The 21,326-nt window shown below is 41.3% G+C and overlaps 1 protein-coding gene across 1 annotated transcript in view; it reads left to right on the top strand.

Annotated features, from left to right (window-relative positions):
- Positions 1-16,555, top strand: part of lrrc3ca (leucine rich repeat containing 3Ca) — a 47,069-nt gene extending 30,514 nt beyond the window's left edge. The window contains exon 2 of the mRNA XM_052038725.1: positions 15,675-16,555. Coding sequence (XP_051894685.1) covers positions 15,761-16,543 — 783 coding nt within the window. The 5' untranslated portion in view covers positions 15,675-15,760 and the 3' untranslated portion in view covers positions 16,544-16,555. The remainder of the gene's footprint in view (positions 1-15,674) is intronic.
- The last annotated feature ends 4,771 nt before the right edge of the window (positions 16,556-21,326 follow it).

Raw genomic sequence — 21,326 nt, 5'->3', positions numbered from 1 at the left:
ATTCCACTGCATCAGTACCATACATGATACAGATAATGAAGCAGCCTCTGCCTAGCCCACAGCAGGGCACTGGATTGATAAGCATTAAGTGACATTTCTCCTACAGAACTATAGTATCTGGTATCTGTGGGGAATGCGAGGGAGTGCTGGTTGCATTATAATGCTGGTAGCATCAGAATTGCTTAAAAAATACATTACTTTACAAAACACACTAGTATTCTCTGCATAAACTTTTAAATAAATTGCTCAGCTATATGTCATATCCTTATCCTTTAAAATAACAATGTTTTACACTGCAATTCTATATTTTAAGGCCAAATGTATGAATGTAAAGTACAGCAAAAAAATTAAATCAAATGAATGACTATATTCACTGTCACATGAAGTGTCAAATCTTCAGAGGATGTTGCTGCTCCTCAGCCTATAAACTGCCCTGTCCTCGTGTGTAAAAGAAAATAAAAATGTGTTTTCACACTTATTTTACATAATATTTGAAAATTAACTATTTGAACTTATTTTCATAAAAATAAGACAATCTTTTGAAAAAAATATATAAAATTGCCTAATACCAGATAGAGAGTTTGCTGCATCAAGTAATCTCACACAAGTGAATGACCAGCCACCTGCATTTCACTATCAATTTTCTACGGTTAAAATCTTCCAGGGTTTCACAATCCAGAGTTTAATTGAACCAGGTAATAAGTACAGCAGCACTGAAGAAGCTCAACACCATCTTGTACAAGGTGGTTAACTCAGTGGCAAATGGACTTGCAGGTTCCTGTGCGCTGTGGTTCTAATATGTAGATGTTATTTAAACACCTTTTTCCTGCAGCCTATTACTGAGATGGACAAAACCATGAATAAATGCCTTCCAGGTATCCCTCTAGGTTGCATACTATCCAGGCTTGATATATTCCTCATCCCAGGATTCCAGACCTTTGAGGGAGTGTTGTACTTCATCAAGATGGCTCACTGCTACCCTCTTGGGATAACTATGGATGGACAAATGAAGTGGCAGAGTGTTTCAGCTAGCAAAGCTGCTGCCTCATAGCTCCACCGACCTGGGTTCAATCGTGACCTCCAGTCTGTGTGGAGTTTGCACCTTCTGCCTGTGACTGTGTGGTTTTCCCCTGGATGCTCTGGTTTCCTCTCACACCTCAAAGAGGTGCAGGTTGGTAGGTTAATTGGCCATTGTAAATTACCCTTGTTGAGTGGGTGAGTGGTGAAATCTGGGTGGAACCGAGGGAACCTGGGGAGAACAAAAAAAATGGGCTCATGCAGATGGGTGCTTATAGTTGGCATAAACTTGATGGACTAAGGGCCTGTTTCCCTGACTCTATAACTTTGGAAGATACCCTTCCTCGAGAAGTTAAAGCCAAACCTTTGATAATACAAGGCCACTTACAAGTGCAATCAGGAAGCATTTTCTCAAACAAGATTTGGTGGAAATTATTGACTCCTACCCTCAAGAAAGCTGTGGGCAGGGGAAGAATTAAATGCTTTAAGACTGAGATTAAGCATTAGGAGAAGGTTATCTGGTAAGTATAGACCAAAGACAGGAAAATGGGAGCTGTGGTAGAAATTAACCAGAATTTGTATGTATGGTTGACAGACTTGAGGGGCTAAGTGGCTTGTCCCTCTTGGTGTGATGCTATTAGCTCAAGTTAAACACCATTTCCAGAGTCTTCAACATCATTGAAAAGCCAGGCTGATGTGACAGTGGCAACTCACAACAGTAAAAAAGTAATTCAAAATGGAAGAGTATTGATTATCCAATCTCATACTGCCTAGTTAGTGGGGTTGTTCCTAACTTTTTCAAGACTGATAAAACAAAAAGGCTACTTATAACTGGTGTGTTGATTGTCTTTTTTATGAATAATAGAAGCCAAATATACAGTGTACCAAGTGGAAGCCAAGCTCTGTGCTGCCAGTGGCAAACAGCTGCTCCTGATGACTCCAGAGACATTAATGGGACCTGTTTTAACAGCAAACCTCCTAATAATAATTTATAGGGAGTTATCTACATAGAAAAGTAAACTATCAATGAATATTTAAAAAGGAAATGCAGCACTTTGACAAGCAATTCATAAATGATTAAATAAATGTAAATCAGTATGGAGAAAGCACCGGAATACAAGTATCAGGAAAGTCATGCTGATTAAAAAAATTAGGAATAAATTGCAATTTTGAATATCAAATCTTGCGATCAGTACTTATGCTATAGAATTATGTAAAGGAACACAAAAGCATTAGAAATAGAAGGAGTAATAGATCCCAAGAGCTTCAACAAGAACCAGTTTCCTGTCAGATTCCTATAATCCTGGATCCAGGAAGAAAATAGTCCAAAAAGAAAATCGAAAATTATTTTGGATCAGTTAATATCACGCTTCAATGCTTATCATGAAGCTGGTGAATGGACCACTTCCTATTTCATCACCAAATGCCAGTTACTCCCGGACAAAGAGAAGGCAGTTTCAATTACGTTACAACATGAACATAAATGTGAAGGCTATCCATTCATTCATCCAAGATAAAAAGGAAGGTTTTAACTGAATGTAGCACTCTACCCTAGGGAGATGTGACACTGTTGTTGAATGTGTCCAGGGCCAAAAGCAATAGTAATCAATGGCTATGGAGTTGGGAAGGAGCAAAGATTTCAAGTGGAAAATCAGCCATGATCTTACCAAATGGCGGAGCATGCCCAAGGGTCAGAATGACTGACTCCTTCTATTTCTTATATTTTTTTATTATAAAACCTGTGAGGCAGCAACTCTACTTAGTTGTGCCACTGTGTTGTCCATTAAGTGATGTTGAGTGAAGCCGGATTCTGCTTTGGCTGGGATGGTCAAACATACAATCAATGTTTAGAGTCATAGAGTAATACAGCACAGAAACAGGCCCTTTGGCCCAACCGGTCCATGCCGACCCAGATGCCCATCTAAGATAGTCCTATTTGCCTGCGTTTGGCTCATATCCCTCTTAACCTTTCCTATCCATGTACCTGTCCAAATGTCTTTTAAATGTTACTATTGTACCTGCTTCAACCACTTCCTCTGGCAGCTCAGTCCATATAGAGGACCACCTTCTGTGTGAAGAGGTTTCCCCTCAGGTTAACTCTTTCCCCTCTCACCTTAAACCTATGCCCTTTAGTTTTTGATTCCATTTCCCCGGGAAAAAGACTGTGCGCATTCACCCCGTCTATGCCCTTCATGATTTTCTACACCTCTACAAGGTCACCCCTCAGTCTCTTTTACTCCAAGGAATAAAGTCCTAGCATGCCCAACCTCTCCCTATAACTCAGGCCCTTGTATCCCGGCAACATTCTCATAAATCTTTTTTGCACTCTTTCCAGCTTAGTGACGTCTTTCCCATAACAGGGTAACCAAAACCGTACACGATATTCCAGGTGCGGCCTCACCAACATCTTGTACAACTGCAACACAACATCCCACTCAATGCCCTGACTAATAAAGGCCAGCATGCCAAACACCTTCTTCACCACCCTATATATCTGTGACACCACTTTTCAGGGAACTATGTTATTGTGCTCCTGGGTCCCTCTGTTCTACAACCATCCCCAGAGCTCTACCATTCACTGTGAAAGTCCTACCCTGGTTAGGCTTCCCAAAATGTTTACTGTCCAGTTTACTCTAGTTATGCAGTTTACCTTTTAATATGGAAAAGAAGCAGACCCCATGGAAGAGACAAAGCCAAGGAATAAATATCAAATACTAAAGTTTGTAAAACATCAAAATTCATATTTTTAGAAACTTTAAAATCTGGAATAACTAGATCACTTGTATAAGGGTGATGACATCCCATTGATGTAACCACAGGCAGCTTATGTCTTGACATTTATGGCTTATGTCAGAGGAATAAAGAGTAGTGGTGTCATGGGAGAATATTATCTGTGCTTAGTTGTCAATAAATCTTAATTATGTCAGTAAGTTACAGGCTGTTACAATTACAGTCTGCTCTTTGAGAACCTGGGTGAGGACTTCAATAGCAACCTTAAAGATATATGTATTCCATGAAAAAATGAAAGGACCTAAATAGCAAAACTCTGGTATTGTCATTCATTTTAAACCGTTAAGTACCATTGTTTTAGCAAACAAGTGTTGGTAATGCAATGTTTTCTTTCCTTTCAGTTTTGTTCCAAAAACTCCCACTAAAGTCTTATATTCTTTTCCCAATTGTGATGTGGTTGGCAGTCAAAGGAACATTGGATTGAGTCACCTCTGAACTGCCCCACTATGGAAGAAGCTGACTTTCAGATGATATCTAAAAACGAAGGCTTGAATCAAGTGGATGTAAACAATCTCATCACTGTGGCCTCAGAATAGAAACAAGTTGCTTTATAACCAATTAAGTACATTGAAGTGCAGTCACTGTAGCAATATGTACACAGCAAGCTCTCATGAAAAATCTATTCATCATCGTATTGCTGCTTGTAAAAGCTTGCTGTGCTCAAATTAGCTGCTGTATTTCCTTCATTACAATTGTGACTACATTTCAGATATACTTAGTTTAATGCTTTGGGACTCTCTGTGGTTGGAAAGCATTAGCTAAGACTAACTCTTTCATTTTAAGTGCAACAAATATTTATCAAGCTTTCTCTTAAATACAACAGTGCAATGAGTATTGATCTTAGTTTTCTATCTGAGGTCAGCAAACCCAGTGGAAACCTGGGATCCTCACTGGATCTGTATCACACAGAGTCATGCATTTCCGCCTTTACTTACAATAAAGTCTTTTTCTTAAGAGAATACAAATCTAAAAGATAGAACAAAAAGAAACATTGCAAACAGCTGCAGACAATACAGGGGGCAAAATTCTTATTGAACAATTGTGCAATACCGACAAAGGCAAATCCGCAGGAATGTTATACCTCAGGTTTTTCTGTACAAGGTGGTACCTATAACCAGCTTATGATTTGTCAGTCAGCATTTTGTGTAACCAACCAAGATTATTTTCACCCACTGTATTATACACTGGGATGCACTGGAAACTAATTTGCTATAGACATAAAAATTACTATAAGTTACCAAAAAATAAATAAACAAAATAGTTCAAAAAAGGAAAAATAAGGCAGTGTTCATGGACCATTCAGAAATATGATGGTGGAGGGGTAGAAGCTGTTTCTGAAACATTGTGTGTGGGTCTTCAGGCTCTTGTACCTCCTTCCTGATGGTAGTAATGAGAAGAGGGCATGTCCCGGATGGTGAGGGTCCTTAACGATGGATACTGCCTTCTTGAGGCACCGCCTCTTGGATCGCTGCTGCAAAACAACAAATTTCACGATATATGTCTGTGATAATAAACCTGATTCTGAAGAGTGCAGAATAAATGGGGCTGGTGTCATTTGACAAACCCTCTGAAGTTAATATTCTCAACTATTCAAATTCAGGTTGTTATAATTTGAATATTAGAAAACAACATCAACAAAATGTTTGCCATGGTTATCAACTTACTGTTGAGATCTTTAGATGTTGTATAAATGAAACTATTTTCTATAATATGTTAAAATTGCAAATCTCATGATCAAATAGCATCAACGGACAGTCTATTGTTATTGCAGGCACTTTGATTATTGAACTTGTCCAGCCTGATCTATACACTGGAACTCTTATCTGTATTTTTGATTTGTTTGCACATTTCCGTGTGGACATCCTGTTGGTTTATGGTTGGGAATGTCTGAATGCAGTTATGAAATTCGGCAAACCCAGGTGACACAGCCCTCTTTCTGCGCTCTCTCCAACCTGGAATTCTGCCCTTATTCTAAACCCACTTATTTATATCCCAAATGTTCTCAGTTTGTGCTATTTATACTCGAGGAGGAAATGAATCAGGCAGTGATGACGGCTTAGTGACCTCAGAGGTACTTGGGGTCAAACCCTGCCGTGTGACTTCCAGAATTCTTGCATTTAAAATTGGAGAGAATTAATATTGATGCTGATGCTTCTGTGATGGATGAATCCCAAAATGAGAACAAAGAGATTGGATGGAAACAGTTTTTAAGATCTATGTAGGTGAATGGAAAACTGAATTTAAAATTGAGATGTTACATCCTCTGCTGCACCCTCACATTGAAGAACATGGAGACAAAGGGCAGAATTTCCTTCTGACTCCTCCTTTGTAATCTTGGCAGATACTGCTGACGGACATGAATGAGGTTTCTTCCAAAGCTAAGTGGCAAAGTGAAAGAAGCCCTGATGTAGTTCACCCCCATGGTGCCACATCCTTTTGTTGACTCTTTCCACACGTCTCTGGTTATTCAGTTGATCGCTGGCACTTCTCCTCTTCTTCTATTTATTTTTCATAAATCGTATATTATGCTCTCTTGGAATGATGCCGTGGCATTTCCAGGCCGGCTATTGAAAGTGTCAGCCTGGAGTAACATAGGGCTGGAGACTGAGGGCTGTAAAGGACCTGAACACCAGGACATAGAACAGTGTGAGACATGCCATGGCTAATATGTCAATAGAATTCAAAATGAATCACTGGCTACAAACCAACAGCTGTTCAAATGCAACACTGATTTTTCACGTTGTGTGAATTCATAATTGGGTGAGTATTACTATTGAGTTGTTTTCTCTAGTAGCTTCTTGAGATAACCTTTTAACTCTTCCTATATATCTGCTGAAATCTGTAAAATTGGGGCAACAGAAATTGATCTCAAATTCCATGAGTCAGAAAGTTGTGATCGTTGACTAATTTCCTTGTTAGGGGATAGGGTGGGGGTAATAAATAGCATGAGCTGAGTACGTTAGGTTATAAATTAGTGGATCTTGTTTAAGGGCAGAACTGCAATCAGCATAAAATACTGCAAAGTTGCACAGTTCAATCTGTACAATTATAAAACCTGCCTGCTTCACACAATGCAACCCAGCTCCCAAACTGTAAGCTTGGTGACTTGTTTTCTTCAGGTCTTCCTTTATCTCATTGTATGATTTGATTACATGCAGAGGATGGGTGGGTGTGGTAAACAGGGGTAAGATGGTGTGGTGTGGTAGAGAATTTCCATAGACAAACCCATTTTCCCCATTATCAAAATGGGGTGCACATGAAGTCCATACAAAGTCCACATGAACATCCACTTGAAGTCCAGGAGAGTACATTGCAATTGAAGAAATTCGGGGGGGGGGGGGTGTCCAAGCGATAGCCTATGATGCACTTGCGTGACTAAATTCTGGACATCTGGCCAACGGAGGAGCAAGATTCATTCCTGTGCATTCATGCCTTCAAATTCAACAGTGTGTCCTGTTACGTTTGTGGATCTGGAGGTTCTGTGGCACAGTTTCCCACCAGTGGATAAATCTGGTAAAGTCAACATCTCAGATATTTGGATATTAAGAGGAAATTGAATTTGAACTTCATGGACTAGGCTTTCAAAAATTGGAAAAACAGGGTATGAGACCAAACATGAATTCACAACCTGTAGCTGATTCTGACTTTCGCATCTCTTCCAGGAGTACAATGGAGACACAAGAGACTGCAGATGCTGGAATCTGCTGGAGGAACAGCGGGTTGAGCAGCATCTGCGGGAGGAAAGGAATTGCCCGCGTTTCGGGTCAAAACCCTGCATCAGAACTGATCCCACCATTTATCCAACCAGTTCCCCTCCACCAACACTCTCATCCCCCATGCAACTTCTCTTTTGAATCCTCTCACTTCCAGTCCTGATGCAGGGTTTCGACCTGAATCGTTGACAATTCCTTTCCTCCCACAGGTGCTGCTTGACCTGCAGATTGGTTGATGCTCCAGTGGGAGTACCAATGCTGTTTGCAGTTGTGCAGGCAGGGCCCAGCTTCCCAATGTATCTTCCTGTTGTCCATTCCTGTTGCTGTTGCTTCTTGGGAGTAAACCTGGTGCTGGAAGTCTCCTTTGATTAGACAGCGGCGCAGATCTAATAGTTGCCGATCCAGTTCAGCGTGAAATCCGTAGACCCAAGTCTCAGCTGAGGAATGTGAGGAAAAACTTTCCCCTACTTCTTAGAAATTACACTTCAATGTGTGTGTTTGGCATACATACAAAGACAATACAGCTGTTGATGTTATAATCACAGGCATAAAAATGAGAACTGCTTTCCAAAATTTTGATGGCAAAGCACCAACTATTTAACATCATTTAATTTGCAAAATTGGAGTACATGCTTTAAAAAGTTGAGATTTTGTAGTTTAGATATCAAGGTTTGTGGCTCAAATCCAAGGCTTGGTTGGTGCTGTGAATTTTTTGCTAAGACTCCTGTGAATATCTCGGAACATCTTAATTATATTAAAGATGTTACAGAACTGCAGATGCTGGAAAACTGAAATAAAAATGAAAATGACGCAGAGTCCTGATGCAGGGGGTCATGACACAGAGTCCTAATGGGGTGAGGGGAATGTTGCTGAGATGATTCTACTGTTTGCCATCTGGTTGATAGATTAATGAGAGCAGTAAAGAGAGAAAACACATAAAGGGATATATAAAAGCTGTGAAATACAGGGACATAGCCCCAAAATTCGGAGGAATAGATTTAGAATGGAGATGAGGAGAAACTGATTTTCCCAGAGAGTAGTGAATCTGTGGAATCTGTGGGAAGCAGTAGAGGCTACCTCATTGAATTAGATAGATTTTTGCATAGTAGGGAAATTAAGGGTTATGGGGAAAAGGCAGGTAGGTGGATCTGAGTCCATGGCCAGATCAGCCATGATCTTACTGAGTGGCAGAGCAGGCTCAATGGGCCAGATGGCCTCCTCCTGCTCCTGTTTCTTATGTTCTTATGTTCTAGAACTGTTGCTGAAATTTGAAACCAAAATGAATGCTGGAAATGCCCTGCTGATCAGATATGTCTGTAGAGGAAGAACAGCTGAATGAATATTACAGATGGATAACCCTACAGGACCAACTGCTCTAAATCAAAAGAACCACAGATGCTGGAAATCTAAAATAAAAATAGAAAATGCTGCAAATACTCGGCACGTCAAGACGTATCTGTGGGAAGAGAAGCAGAGTTACCGTTTCAGGTTCAAGACTCTTCATCATAACTGGGAAGGAGAGAAAAGAAGTTTAAACTGCAGGGAGGGTGTGTGGCTGTGATGGGGTAGAACTGGGGTGACCATAGGGATAAGCAGTAAACAAAATCATTGTTGAAGGACAAATGGAAAGCAAGGTCAAATGTTGAAATCAGTAAGTCAGTATTGAGTTCTGAAGGTTCAATAAGTGGCAGTAGCTGTTGTTATACAAAGATGTACTACTACCTGTAATGAGTTTGGGGCAATTTCAATCCAATGATAATGATTAATTCTGCACGTGCAGACTCGACCTTAACTTTGTGCAAATTGGTTTTCAATTAGCAATCTTGCTCAATTAAAGGTAGCTGAGTAGGAGTCATCTTCTGAGAGTTGGGAGAAGTATCTGACTGCAGTATTGTGGAGGAAGCTTGACTCTGCTTCTGCCTTCTGGTTGACTTAGTTGACCTGGAAGCATTTGATACAAACACTACCACCTATAATTGCCATGGGAGCTGTATCTCTGTCAGAAATCCCAGAAAAACAGGATGTAGATCTAGTCTCTCCAGAACTTTGGCCCAAACTCCCTGAGACAACCTTACCCTGGATACTCTGTTCTTCTTCCTGCCCACACCAGCTGATTAATAAGCTCCCAAATCCATGACCTCTGCCACTAATCAGGACAAAGACAATTGGCACATGGATGTACCACAACTTGCAGGTTCCCCTTCAAAATGCACACCATTTGAACATGCAAATACATTTCACTCATTCAATTTCACTGGTCTAAATCCTGGCATTCCCTTCCCAACTGCACCATGGAAGCAGCTTCACTAGAAGGTCTACAAGAAAACAGTTCACTAACTCCTCCTTAAAGGCTGAGCAATAAATATTGGCCATGTCAGTGAAGGCCTGCTCCTGGAAAATGAAAGAAAAAGAGGTTCATTTTCATTAAAGTGTAATAATTTTCCTCTGTGACAGTCAAAGTAAATGGAAGAGTTGAAATTGTTCTCCTTGGAACAAAGAAAGTTGAGAGGAGATTTGATGCTGATGGACAAGAACTCGATAGCTATAGAGAGGATAAGTAGAGGAAAGATGTTCTCATTCCTAGATGATTCAAGGACCTGGAGACATGAATGCAAAGTAAAGGGTAGAAGATGCAGGGTAAAGTCAGGAAAAGGTTTTTCTGAGTAGTGATGGTCCGGAGCTCACTGCCGTTAAGCATTAGGCAGCAGAGTTGATTAATGATTTTGCAAGGGAATAAAAGCATAAAATGCTGGAAACACTCAGCAGTCAGGCATCATCTGGAAAAAGAGACAGAGTTAACCCCTTCCCTCTGTTTTCCTTCCTCCCACTTCCTGTGGCCTCTTTATCCCTTCTCTTTCCCCTCCCCTGCCCTCACTACCTGCCCCCTCTATTCTATGATCTACTGTCCTCTATCACATTCCTCCCTCTTCAGCCCTTTGCCTCTTCCACCTATCACCTCCCAGCTTCTCCCATCAATCCCTTTTACTCCCCCTCCCCCACCTACCTACCTTCCCCCCTCACCTGGACTCACCTACCACCTGCCAGCTCGTGCTCCTCCCACTCCCTTTTTATTCTGGCTTCTGCCCTCTTGATTTCCAGTCGTGATGAAGGGCCTTGGCCCAGAACATCAACTGTTTATTTCCTTCCATAGATGCTACCTGACCTGCTGAGTTCCTCCAGCATTTCGTGTGCGTTGTTCTACAAGGAGTCAGCATGGATTTTATGGGCCAAGTGAACTCCTTCTGTAATGATCTTATAAAGTTAAAGGTCTACTCCCACTTATCCATTGTGGAAGAGCTTTCAATATCCTGGTGGGAATGGTATACAATGTGTCCTTTTTGGTACTTAAATAGGTTCCTCTGCTGGTTAGAGTGGACAAACAGGAGAATGACCCTGGGCTTTCACCCTTATTTTGGACTCTGGATGGATTGACAGGAGAGGAGCCAACATGGAGAAAGCAACTGCTCTCCCAGGGTTGATGTTGGAGATACAGTACATCACCAATCCGAGAGCACCAGCTCTGTTTCACTTCACTGCTGGAAGCTGCAGGCAGGAGTCTGCTTGTTTGAATTTTCAAATCAGCAGCTTTGAAAAGCCTGTCTCTGGGCACCCCAGAGCACAGGGCATTGGAATAAGTTGAGTAATGATCTGGCTGTTACTCTGCTTGTGAAGCATCTTCATCAGTTACAGTCCACATGCCAGCTAGGCATTGGTTCCCCCTATGTTCCTTTGCTAGTCAATGAGCTTTAGAGAAGTCTTCACATCTGTGAACTACATCGATCTGCTCACTTTTTGGGCAATTTATCTTATTCTGTAAATAAATGGAAATGCAAACTAATAACACTAAAAATAAACTATGTTTAACACTGCAAGATGAATCAATATTACCTGCTGTTGCAAGAGTCTCTCTGTAGACTGTGGCTAGATCATTCCTGGTGGAGTTAGAGCTGTGTTTCCAATGTTTGGAATCAAGACTGCTGATGATAACCTCTTGCCCATTAGGGGGACAGTCATGTATCCCCTTTACCAATTCCTTCTCTAAACCACCCATCCATTCAAGTCTCCCTTTAAAACTTACCTCTTTGACCAAGGTACAATCACCTTATGTGGCTTGGTCTAATGCTTATCTAATTAGTTTCCCATGAAGCTCCTTGAGCATTGTCTTACATTAAAGATTGCTATATAAATGCAACATTTTATTGACAAAGGTAAAAGAGACACTTTTTGATTGCTGACCCTGGATTTTAATTCTATTAAGAGAGGATACAATCTTGGATTTAGTTCAAAGTATTTTCCAATACCCACATTAAAACAATACTAAAATTATTTGTAATATTAAAAAAAATAATTTCTTTTGCTATGGTTTGAATATTCAGTTGTTATTTTTGGTTCAATTCAAAGGTGATTTTTCAGTTATTGTTTGGCAAAATCTAATATCTTTAGATTAAAAACACTTTTGGCAAACAAATCAACTAACTTGGTAAGAACCATAATGCCTGCACATTCAAAGTCAAAATTCTTCAGTATTCTCAATTTTATTTTCTCTAGTTACCATGGTTACGTTATTGACTATCCTATTCTACTATGTGTCCACAAACAAATGCCATTGTCTAGATTGTGTACAATATTTACATTTTGAAAACTACACTCTTGAAACAAAATACATGGCTGCTATTTTAAAATGTACTCCCAATAGAAGAAATGTATCAGAGCAAAAAAATCAGAATTTTTTGCAGTTCTTCAGTTTTTATTCTTTTTCTGGTTGGCAACTGTAACAAGAGGTGTTTTTGGTTATTATTGGTTAAAATCAAGAAAATCAGAGCTCAGCTATTACCTCTGAGCATTTGATATCTCTGGGCCTGTACTCAGTGGAGTTCAGAAGGATGAGGGGAGATGTCATTGAAACCTACCGGACACTGAAAGGCCTGGACAGAGTGGACATGGACGGAATGTTTCCATTAGTAGTAGTCTAGGACCAGAGGGCACAACCTCAGAATAAAGGGACATCCCTTTAAAACTGATATGAGGAGGAATTTCTTCAGCCAGAGTGTGGTGAATCTGTGGGATTCATTACCACAGAGGGCTGTGCAGACCAAGTCATTGGGTGTATTTAAGGCAGAGATTGATAGGGTCTTGATTAGTAAGGGGGTTTAAGGTTTTTGGGGAGAAGGTGAGAGAATGGGGCTAAAGAAAACAATCAGCCATGATTGAATGGTGGAGCAGACTCGATGGGCTGAATGGCCTAATTCTGCTCCCATATCTTATGGTCTCTAGCCTTACCATAGGTTCTTCTTCCTGCTGGTCTGTCTCCATGATGTACTGATGGGCAAGAGCTGCCTATCCTCCAGAGCATTTTTATTGCCTTGTAACTTCAGACTACTCAAGAGTCAATTGAGAGTCACCTGATCTCTCAGTCAACCCAAGACACCTAATGCTAATGGGCAACATAAGGGTTCTGGTACAATTCTTGCAGAATAATGAGTACATTTTCCATTAGCAAAGAGTAGATTCAGTTTGGTAAATACTTGGTATAAGTGGAATTTTACCTTCTTTTTAAACAGTTACGGTTAATTTTTTTTAAATAGAGAAATTAAGGAAGCATTTTGAACAAAATAACCCCCACTATTTTCAAGGGAACATTATTAACCTTAAAAGAGTCAAATGAAAAGAATGCCACAAAATTCCACTATTTGATGGGGGAAGTCACCAGAGGCAGTAAAAGGCTGCTGTAGAAACTGTAGCAAGTGTCCAATTCAGAAATATGAATTTTGAATTAATATTGCACCAAAGCAATTGATATATTTTGTTTTACTCTCAGCTTTCTTTGTTATTATCATTTGTGTCTCATTTTGCCACATTTTAGCGTCTGAGTTAGAAGATGGGCCATTTCAACAACCGAGGCATAAAGAGCTGGGTTGCCACTTGAGTTTAGTTCTGAAATATTGGACTGCCGTCTTTTGGATGAGATCTTAAACAAAGGGCTTTACATGCTCTCCCAAATTGGCAATGCACAATCCTGTGAATTTATTTTGAAGAGTAGGAGAGATGAGCTGTGGATAAAGGGGAATTGATGGATTTAGCATATACTGTACTTGGATTTGCAGGAGGCATTTGGTAAGATGCTGTATCAAAGGTTATTGTGGAAAATAAACACTCATTGTGTAGGAGGTAACATGTTAGCGTGGATAGAAGATTGGCTGGTAACAGGAAACAGATAGTAGGCATAAATGAGTCTTTTTCTGGTTGGCAAGATGTAACCAGTGATGTGCCACAGGAATTATGCTTATAAACTCGACAATGTATATAAATGACTTGGATGAAGGCACCAGAGGTCTGGTTGCTAAATCTTCAGATGACAAAAAGATAAGTAGGAAAGGATATAACGAAGCTACAGAAGGATAAAGATGGGTTAAGCGAATGGGCAAAGGTCTGGCAAATCTAGTAACATGAAAATGTAAATGTGTCCATTTTGACAGGACAAATTAAAAATAGCATATTATGTAAATGGTGAGAAATTGCAAAGTTTTGATGTGCAGCGGGATCTGGGGGGGGGCGGTTCTGAGTGCATGATACAGCAAGTGATAAGGAAAGCTAACAATGTTATTGTTTATTGTTTGGGGAATTGAATAGAATAGTAGGGAGGTTGTACTTCAGTCATTTAACCACTGATGAGGCCGGTGGATCAACCAATCTTAGATTTCCAGAAGGCATTTGATAAGATTCTGCATCCAAGGTTATTGCAAAAAATACTTCATAGTGTAAGAGGTAACATTTTGGCACAGACAGAAGATTGGTGGGCTGATAGGAAAGAGAGAGTTGAAAGCAGTTCAGATGAAGTTTACTAGGCAAATACCAGGAATGTGTGGATTGTCATATGAGGAAAGATTGGATTGGCTGGGCTTGTATCTGCAGGGGTTTAGAACAGCGAGAGGGTGACTTGATTGAAACTTTTAAGACCCTGAGGAGTCTTCCAAGGAATGATATGGGGAGGATGTTTCCTCTGGTGGGAGAATCTAGAACTAGAGGCTACTGCTTAAAGATAAGGGGTCGCCCATTCAAGACAGAGATGAGGTGAAGTTTTTTTTCTCCAAGAGGGTTAAGGATCTTTGGAACTATCTTCCTCATCGGGCAGTGGAAACACAGAGACTTTGAATGTTCCATGGTATATTGATAGATTCTTGATAAGCAACGTTACTGTGGGAAGACAACCATGTGAATCTGAGGTTATGATAAGAACAACCACAGCCTTATTGACTAGTTGGGAAGGCTGGAGAGGCTAATTCCCCAACTCCTGCTCCTACTTCAAATGTTGTCTGAATTGTGTCTAGTACTCTGATCAGTATTTATCCCACAATCAACATGACTGAAAGAGTCGTCATCATCATCCTAACAGTTGAGGAGCGTTTGATGTCTCTGGGCCTGTACTCAATGGAGTGCTGAAGGATAAGGGGGGCATCTCATTGAAACCGACTGGACACTGAAAGGCCGGGATAGAGTGGATGTGGAGAGGATGTTTCCATTAGTAGGAGAGTCTGGGATCTGAGGGCACAACTTCAGAATAAAGGGATGTCCCTTTAAAACTCAGATGAGAAGGAATTTCTTCAACCAGAGGGTGGTGAATCTGTGAAATTCGTTGCCACAGAAGGCAGTGGAGGCCAAGTCACTGGGTGTATTTAAGGCAGAGATCAATAGGTTCTTGATTGATAAGGGGGGGAGGGGGGTGCGGTCAAGGATTAAAGGGAGAAGGCCAGAGAATGGGGTTGAAATAAACTTCAGCCACGATTGAATGACAGGGCAGACTCAATGGCCTAATTCTGCTCCTATATCTTATGGTCTTATTTGCAGGTTAGGAGCTGTGGGCATGCTATGGTGGTGCCGGAAGAGTGGCACACTTGTGAGCTGCCCCCAGCACATTCTCAGTAATGCAAAAAGACCCATTTCACTGTGTGTTTCGATATACATGTGACTAATAAAGATATCTTATCTTATCTTATTCACGGGAGCTTGCTATGCAGAGATTGGCTGTTGTCTTTTCTTTTTTGCACTTCAAGAAGGTACATCATTGTCTGTTAATTGATTTTAGACATGCTGAGACTGTGATATATCAATTCAGGAACCTCCTTTACTAAATTTCCACCTTTCCCCTCCTTTCAGATTGCAGCTGCAGTTCCCAGAGGTGCCACAAAGTGTGGACTCCATCGTGGATTGGAGGATTTCCAGGATTATGCCGATGCCCCAGAATGGAGCTGAGGAACCTGCTCCTGCGGCACTCTGTCGCCATGTGGCTGCTTTTACAGAGCTTTGTCCTGATGACCTTCTGCTTTAATTCAGCAACAACGTGTCCGAAAGGCTGTTACTGTTCAGATCCTGACAAGAAACTGACTGTCCGCTGCAGCGACATGCACCTGAAGGAGGTCCCCAGGGACATTCCAAATAACACGCGGAAGCTCTACCTTGATTCCAATCAAATAACTTCCATTCCACACGAGGTCTTCAAGAATCTGCATGAACTGGAGGAATTGGATCTGTCCAATAATGCCATCCAACACTTGGAGCTGGGCGCCTTCCGAGGACTGAACGACAGCTTGAAGTTTCTGAACCTCTCCCACAATAAACTGGTGACTGTTAACAAAGAAGTCTTCAGCAAATTGAAAGCAGTTATTAAACTTTCGGACAACCCCTGGTTCTGTAATTGTGACCTGCAGGAAATGATCAAGACGGTTACTGTCAAGGTTGAGTCCACCAATGACATCATCTGCGCATCTGCTTATCCAGAGGAACACACAAAGAAATCTTTCTTGGAAGTTGCACACCACGTCAACTTCTGTAACTTTCAGAAAAAGACGACCGATGTGGCAATGCTGATCACCATGTTTGGCTGGTTCACCATGGTAATCTCTTATTTGGTGTACTACGTCAGACAGAACCAGGAAGATGCCAGGCGCCACCTTGAGTACCTGAAGTCGCTGCCCAGCAAGCAGAGGAAGTCAGAGGCATCCTCCACGATTAGCACAGTGGTGTAACGATGCACTTCCAATTCTTGCCATGGGGGTGGGGTGGGGTGGGGGAATGGTGAGGAGGAGGTGAAGGCAACACAAAAACGTTACAATCGATTGGCTCGTGATCCATGACACTGTAAAGGTTGAACTGGGAAGGTTGCTTCTTATAGATCAGTGGACCACAACTCTGGCCTCTTCCCCTGATCTACCAAACTATCTTATTTAAAAATTGGTTGCCAAAAGTAAACAATATTGAATTCATTAGATATGGTAATATACTGCTCAGTACTGTACTCACATTAAGAGGTCATAGTCCAATGTGTACTGTTGATGCTATGCTCTTCAAAACTAAGGAAAGAATAAGGAAGGAGCTACTAACAGGAAAGGAATAAGCCTGTGATTTCAATGTGTTCTGAAGGACTTTGTTTCATCTTAAGTTAGTCCAGGTTTAATATCTTGGCCTCCTTTCTCTCTCAGTCTCTCTCCCCACTGTGTTCACTCCACAGAAATATTTTGGACATGGCAAATCTGAGAGAGAGACAAACAAGGTGACATTAGCTCCCTTGTGCAACCAAAGGTTGTCATTTGAGGTTGTGGCTATTTGCAGGTCTCTTTATGGAAGACCACACTGCATCATATTTAGAAGCATCAACAAATGGAATTGGAAGAGTGTTCCCTTTCGTCACTCAAAAGGTATGGTTGAAAACCATGGATCATGACCTAATATGTAGAGTATCTAAGGTCATAGAGGTGATCTGGTGTACGAAGCTTATTCGGGCAAACTATTCAGAAATGCAGTCCTGTAATGTGGGAAGGTAATTCAGGAAAGAGAAGTCACAGATCCAGCTATCAACTTTGAACTTGGGAAGAGTAGCAGTAAGGCATTGCCACATCTGGAGCTGTCCATATATGGTGTTTCGTTTCCTAATTAGGTGCAACTCATTTAACCAATGAGGTATGATAAGTTAGAACTAACCAACTTGCCCACTAACGAATAACATTGGAATAGTTTTCCTGCTCACCTCTTTAGAGAGAAAGTTCCAACATCAAAACAACTCTGCTACGAAAAGAATTAGCCAAACTTACACTATTAGAGACCAAAAACATTCTGCCATTAGTGGACTCAACTAACACTCCACAAATGCAGAACAGAAGATGAACCTCACCAAAGAAGCTGTTGCCAGCATGGTGAGATACAGGCTGCCGGAACAATTGGGGAAAATTCATCTTTGATTGTTAGTGTTAAGTACTTGTGAGAGTATCAACTGTCGGTTCTAATTGTCTCCTGACATTCAGTTCCATTGACTTCAATGCATATAAATGTGCTTAGTGCTAGTGACTCAAGGTTGATTTCTCCATCTCAGTCTCTTCAGACTGTTCTCAAAATCAGTATTAAAAAGGGAGTAGAACAAGATGCTGAGTTTCTTACATTACAACACTGAATACCTTTCAAAAGAAAATGAGGTGGTAAAACTTAGCTGGTCAAGAAGCAACTGTTGAGAGGTGACACTCTTAAAAAAAAGAGTTAAGAATTTCACATTGATGACTTTTGATCTGAACTGGTTCATTAGCCGTAAAATGCTTTGGGGCATTTACAAAACATAAATTATTTAAGTACAAATTTCCTTTTTTTATTATTTTTGGGAATCAGTCTGCGTTTTTCCAACGAGCTCAAGTTTCACCATTTGGATCTAATGTGATCTAATATTTCTGTGCTTACTGTATAGTTTACAAGGACATGCTAGAAAATGCAGCATGACAATTTCTCAATATTGCACAAACTATTTATAAAAGTCAGACACTGTCCTTAATATTGAGTGCAACCGTACCCCTCAGCATCTTGCAGCCAACACTTTGGCCTTACAGTGAAAGGGTCTGTGATTTTCAAATTGTATTTTTCAACCTATGTAATACTAATTGGCTAATCAATAAAGTTTTTAAAAATTCTATTATTAGAGTTATTATTTTAAACTTTGTGCACTGTTCAGAAACAAAAGTTTTTTCAGCAAATCAGTTAGGTTGCAAATCTCTTGAGGGCATCAGTGACATTGGTAAACCTGCACTATGACAGGAGTTGAGTTCATGGGGTTAAGATTCAGCTGAAGTCCCAGTAACTAAATGCTGGATGGCAAACTCAACCTCCATGTTACTGGGCTCCATCCATAAATATTTTCTACTCCAGGCTCAACTCTTGCCCACAAATGTTTTCTGGTCTTTTTCCCAAGGTTAGTGAATCAAGAACTAGAGAGCATAGGCATAAGGTGAAAGGGAAGAGATTAATAGGAACCTGAGGGGCAACTATTTCACCCAGAGGGTGGTCAGTACACGGAACGACCTCCCAGAGGAAATGGTTGCGGCACGTACATTAACAACATTTAAAAGGCACTTGGACGTGTACACGGACAGGAAAGATTTAGAAGGATATGGGCCAAATGAGGGCAAATGGGATTAAGTTTAAATGGGAACCTCGGTCAGCATGGACCAGTTGGGCTGAAGGGCCTGTTTCCGTACTGTGTGACTCTATGAATGATTTGTGGGCTGGAAGGATCATCTTGTATTTGCAATTGATAATCAGCTCCTATCCAAAGACATCTCTCACCCAGAGCAACGACTTCTCAGTACAAGGTTCAGAGCGATAATGTTTCATAGGATCCACCCATAACTTAGTAACGATCCAAGGACTGACTAATTAATGGTCAGTCACTTCGGGTAGATTTTAAACCCTAACATAAAAGCAGAAAGTGCTGGAAATAGTCTGCAGGTGCTGTCTATGTAGCAAGAGAAACAGAGTTAATAATTTAAGTCAATGACCTTTTGTCATAACTGAAGATATCAAGGACACACAAGCTATAAGAGGCAAAGACAGGAGAAAACAAAAGAAAGGTTTGCAACAGATTGCAAAGGATATTAAATATCAATAAGGATGATAGTACAAGGAAAGAGAAACAAAGGACTGCAGATGTTGGAATCTAGATAAAAGACACAATGATGCTGGAGGAACTCAGCAGGCCAGGCAGCATCCGTGGAAAAAGCAGATAGTCAAGGTTTCAGGTCAGGACCCTTCTTCAGGACTGAAGAGAGGAAAAGGGGAAGCCCGATATATAGGAGGGAAAAGCAGAGCAGTGATAGGTGGACATAAGAGGGGAGGTGGGGTGGGCACAAGGTGGTGATAGGTAGATGCAGGTAAGAGAAAGCGATAGGCAGGTGCGGGGGAGGAGGGGAGAGCAGATCCACCAGGGGATGGATCAAAGGTAAGGAGAGAAAGGGAAATAAAGGTAGAAAAAAGAGAGATAGGCTGGGAAAGGGAAGAAGCATGGTGGGGGGGGGGGGGGTGGTGGTGGGGATTATTTAAAGTGGGAGAATTCAATTTTCATGCCGTTAGGCTGCAGGGTTCCAAGATGGAAAATGAGGTGCTGTTCCTCCAGTTGGGCTTGGAATTCTCCTGGCAGTGGAGGAGGCCGAGGACTGTCAGTGATAGTGTGGGAGGGAGAGTTGAAGTGACCGGCAACGGGGAGATGCAGATCGTGGTTACGGACAGAGCGCAGGTGCTCTGCGAAATGGTCACCTAGTCTGCTTTTGGTCTCACCAATGTAGAGGAGGCCACACTTGGAGCACTAAATGCAGTAGATGATTTTAAAGGAGGGGCAGGTGAATCTCTGTCTCTCCTGAAAGGACTGTTTGGGTCCCTGGATGGAGGTGATGTAGGGGCAGGTGTTGCACCTATGGTGGGGGCAGTGGAGAGTTCCTGGGGTGGGAGCAGATTGGTTGGAGGTGGGGGTAGTGGGGGGAGGAGTGAACTAGGGAGTTGTAGAGAGAGAGGTCCCCGTGAAAGGCGGAAAGGGGTGGGGAGGGGAAGATATGCTTGTTGGTGGGGTCCTGCCAGAGATGGCAGAAGTGGCGGAGAATGATATGTTGGATACGTAGGCTGGTGGGATGAAATGTGAGGACAAGGGGGACCCTATCCCTGTTGGGTCTGGGTGTGGTGGGGGTGAGAGCAGAGGTGTGGGAAACGGCTGAGGTACGAGTGTGAGCTCTCTCGACCACAGTCGGTGGGAAGCCCCAATTAGAAAAGAAGTTAGACATCCCGGATGTCCTGGAGTGGAAAGCCTCATCATGGGAGCAGATGCGGCAAAATTGAGAAAAAGGGATAACATCCTTGCATGAGACACGGTCGGAGGATTACAAGGAAAAGTCAGATGGTTAATGAACAAGGATCTCGCGTCTCATTATCACTGACCTGATAACTCTGTTTCTCTCTCTGGATGCTGCACAACCTGCTGAGTAGTTTCACCTTTTAGTTCAGATTTCCAGCATCTGAAGCATTCTTCTTTTGTATTATAGCTTTCAAGGCTTGTTGACCTGAGGCATATTCCTCAGTACTTTTGTTAAACCACTTTCCCTGTTTTTAATCTATATTCTCTAATGATATTCTCTTACACAATTCCTTTACCAATTTGGCTAATCTAGGCAAAGGACTTCTTAACCACCACAAGGTGAACAGAATGGTGGTGGTTAATCTGTTTATTCTGTCCCAAAGGTTGATTGGTGCAGGCTATGTGAGCACATTCTGCTCATGTCTTCTAATACTCGTCCAATACCAGTTTAAGTTAACCTATTGTATTTCTGAAATATCCTGTTTTCTGGAGAATTAGTTTTGCAGAAAGAAAAGCTGTGAATATTGGAAATCTTCCACAAATATTCAAGCAATGAGCAGCAAGTCAAAATTCCAAGCAAAGTCTTTTATCAGAATTTAGCATCCAGAAGTACCAAATTGGTAATCCAGAGATTATATTAACAATCCAGAAAA

Source organism: Pristis pectinata, chromosome 25 (assembly GCF_009764475.1).
Source record: "Pristis pectinata isolate sPriPec2 chromosome 25, sPriPec2.1.pri, whole genome shotgun sequence".
NCBI classification, from domain to species: domain Eukaryota; kingdom Metazoa; phylum Chordata; class Chondrichthyes; order Rhinopristiformes; family Pristidae; genus Pristis; species Pristis pectinata.
Note: the sequence above shows the minus strand (reverse complement) of the source record. Positions and strands in the feature narration are given on the sequence as shown.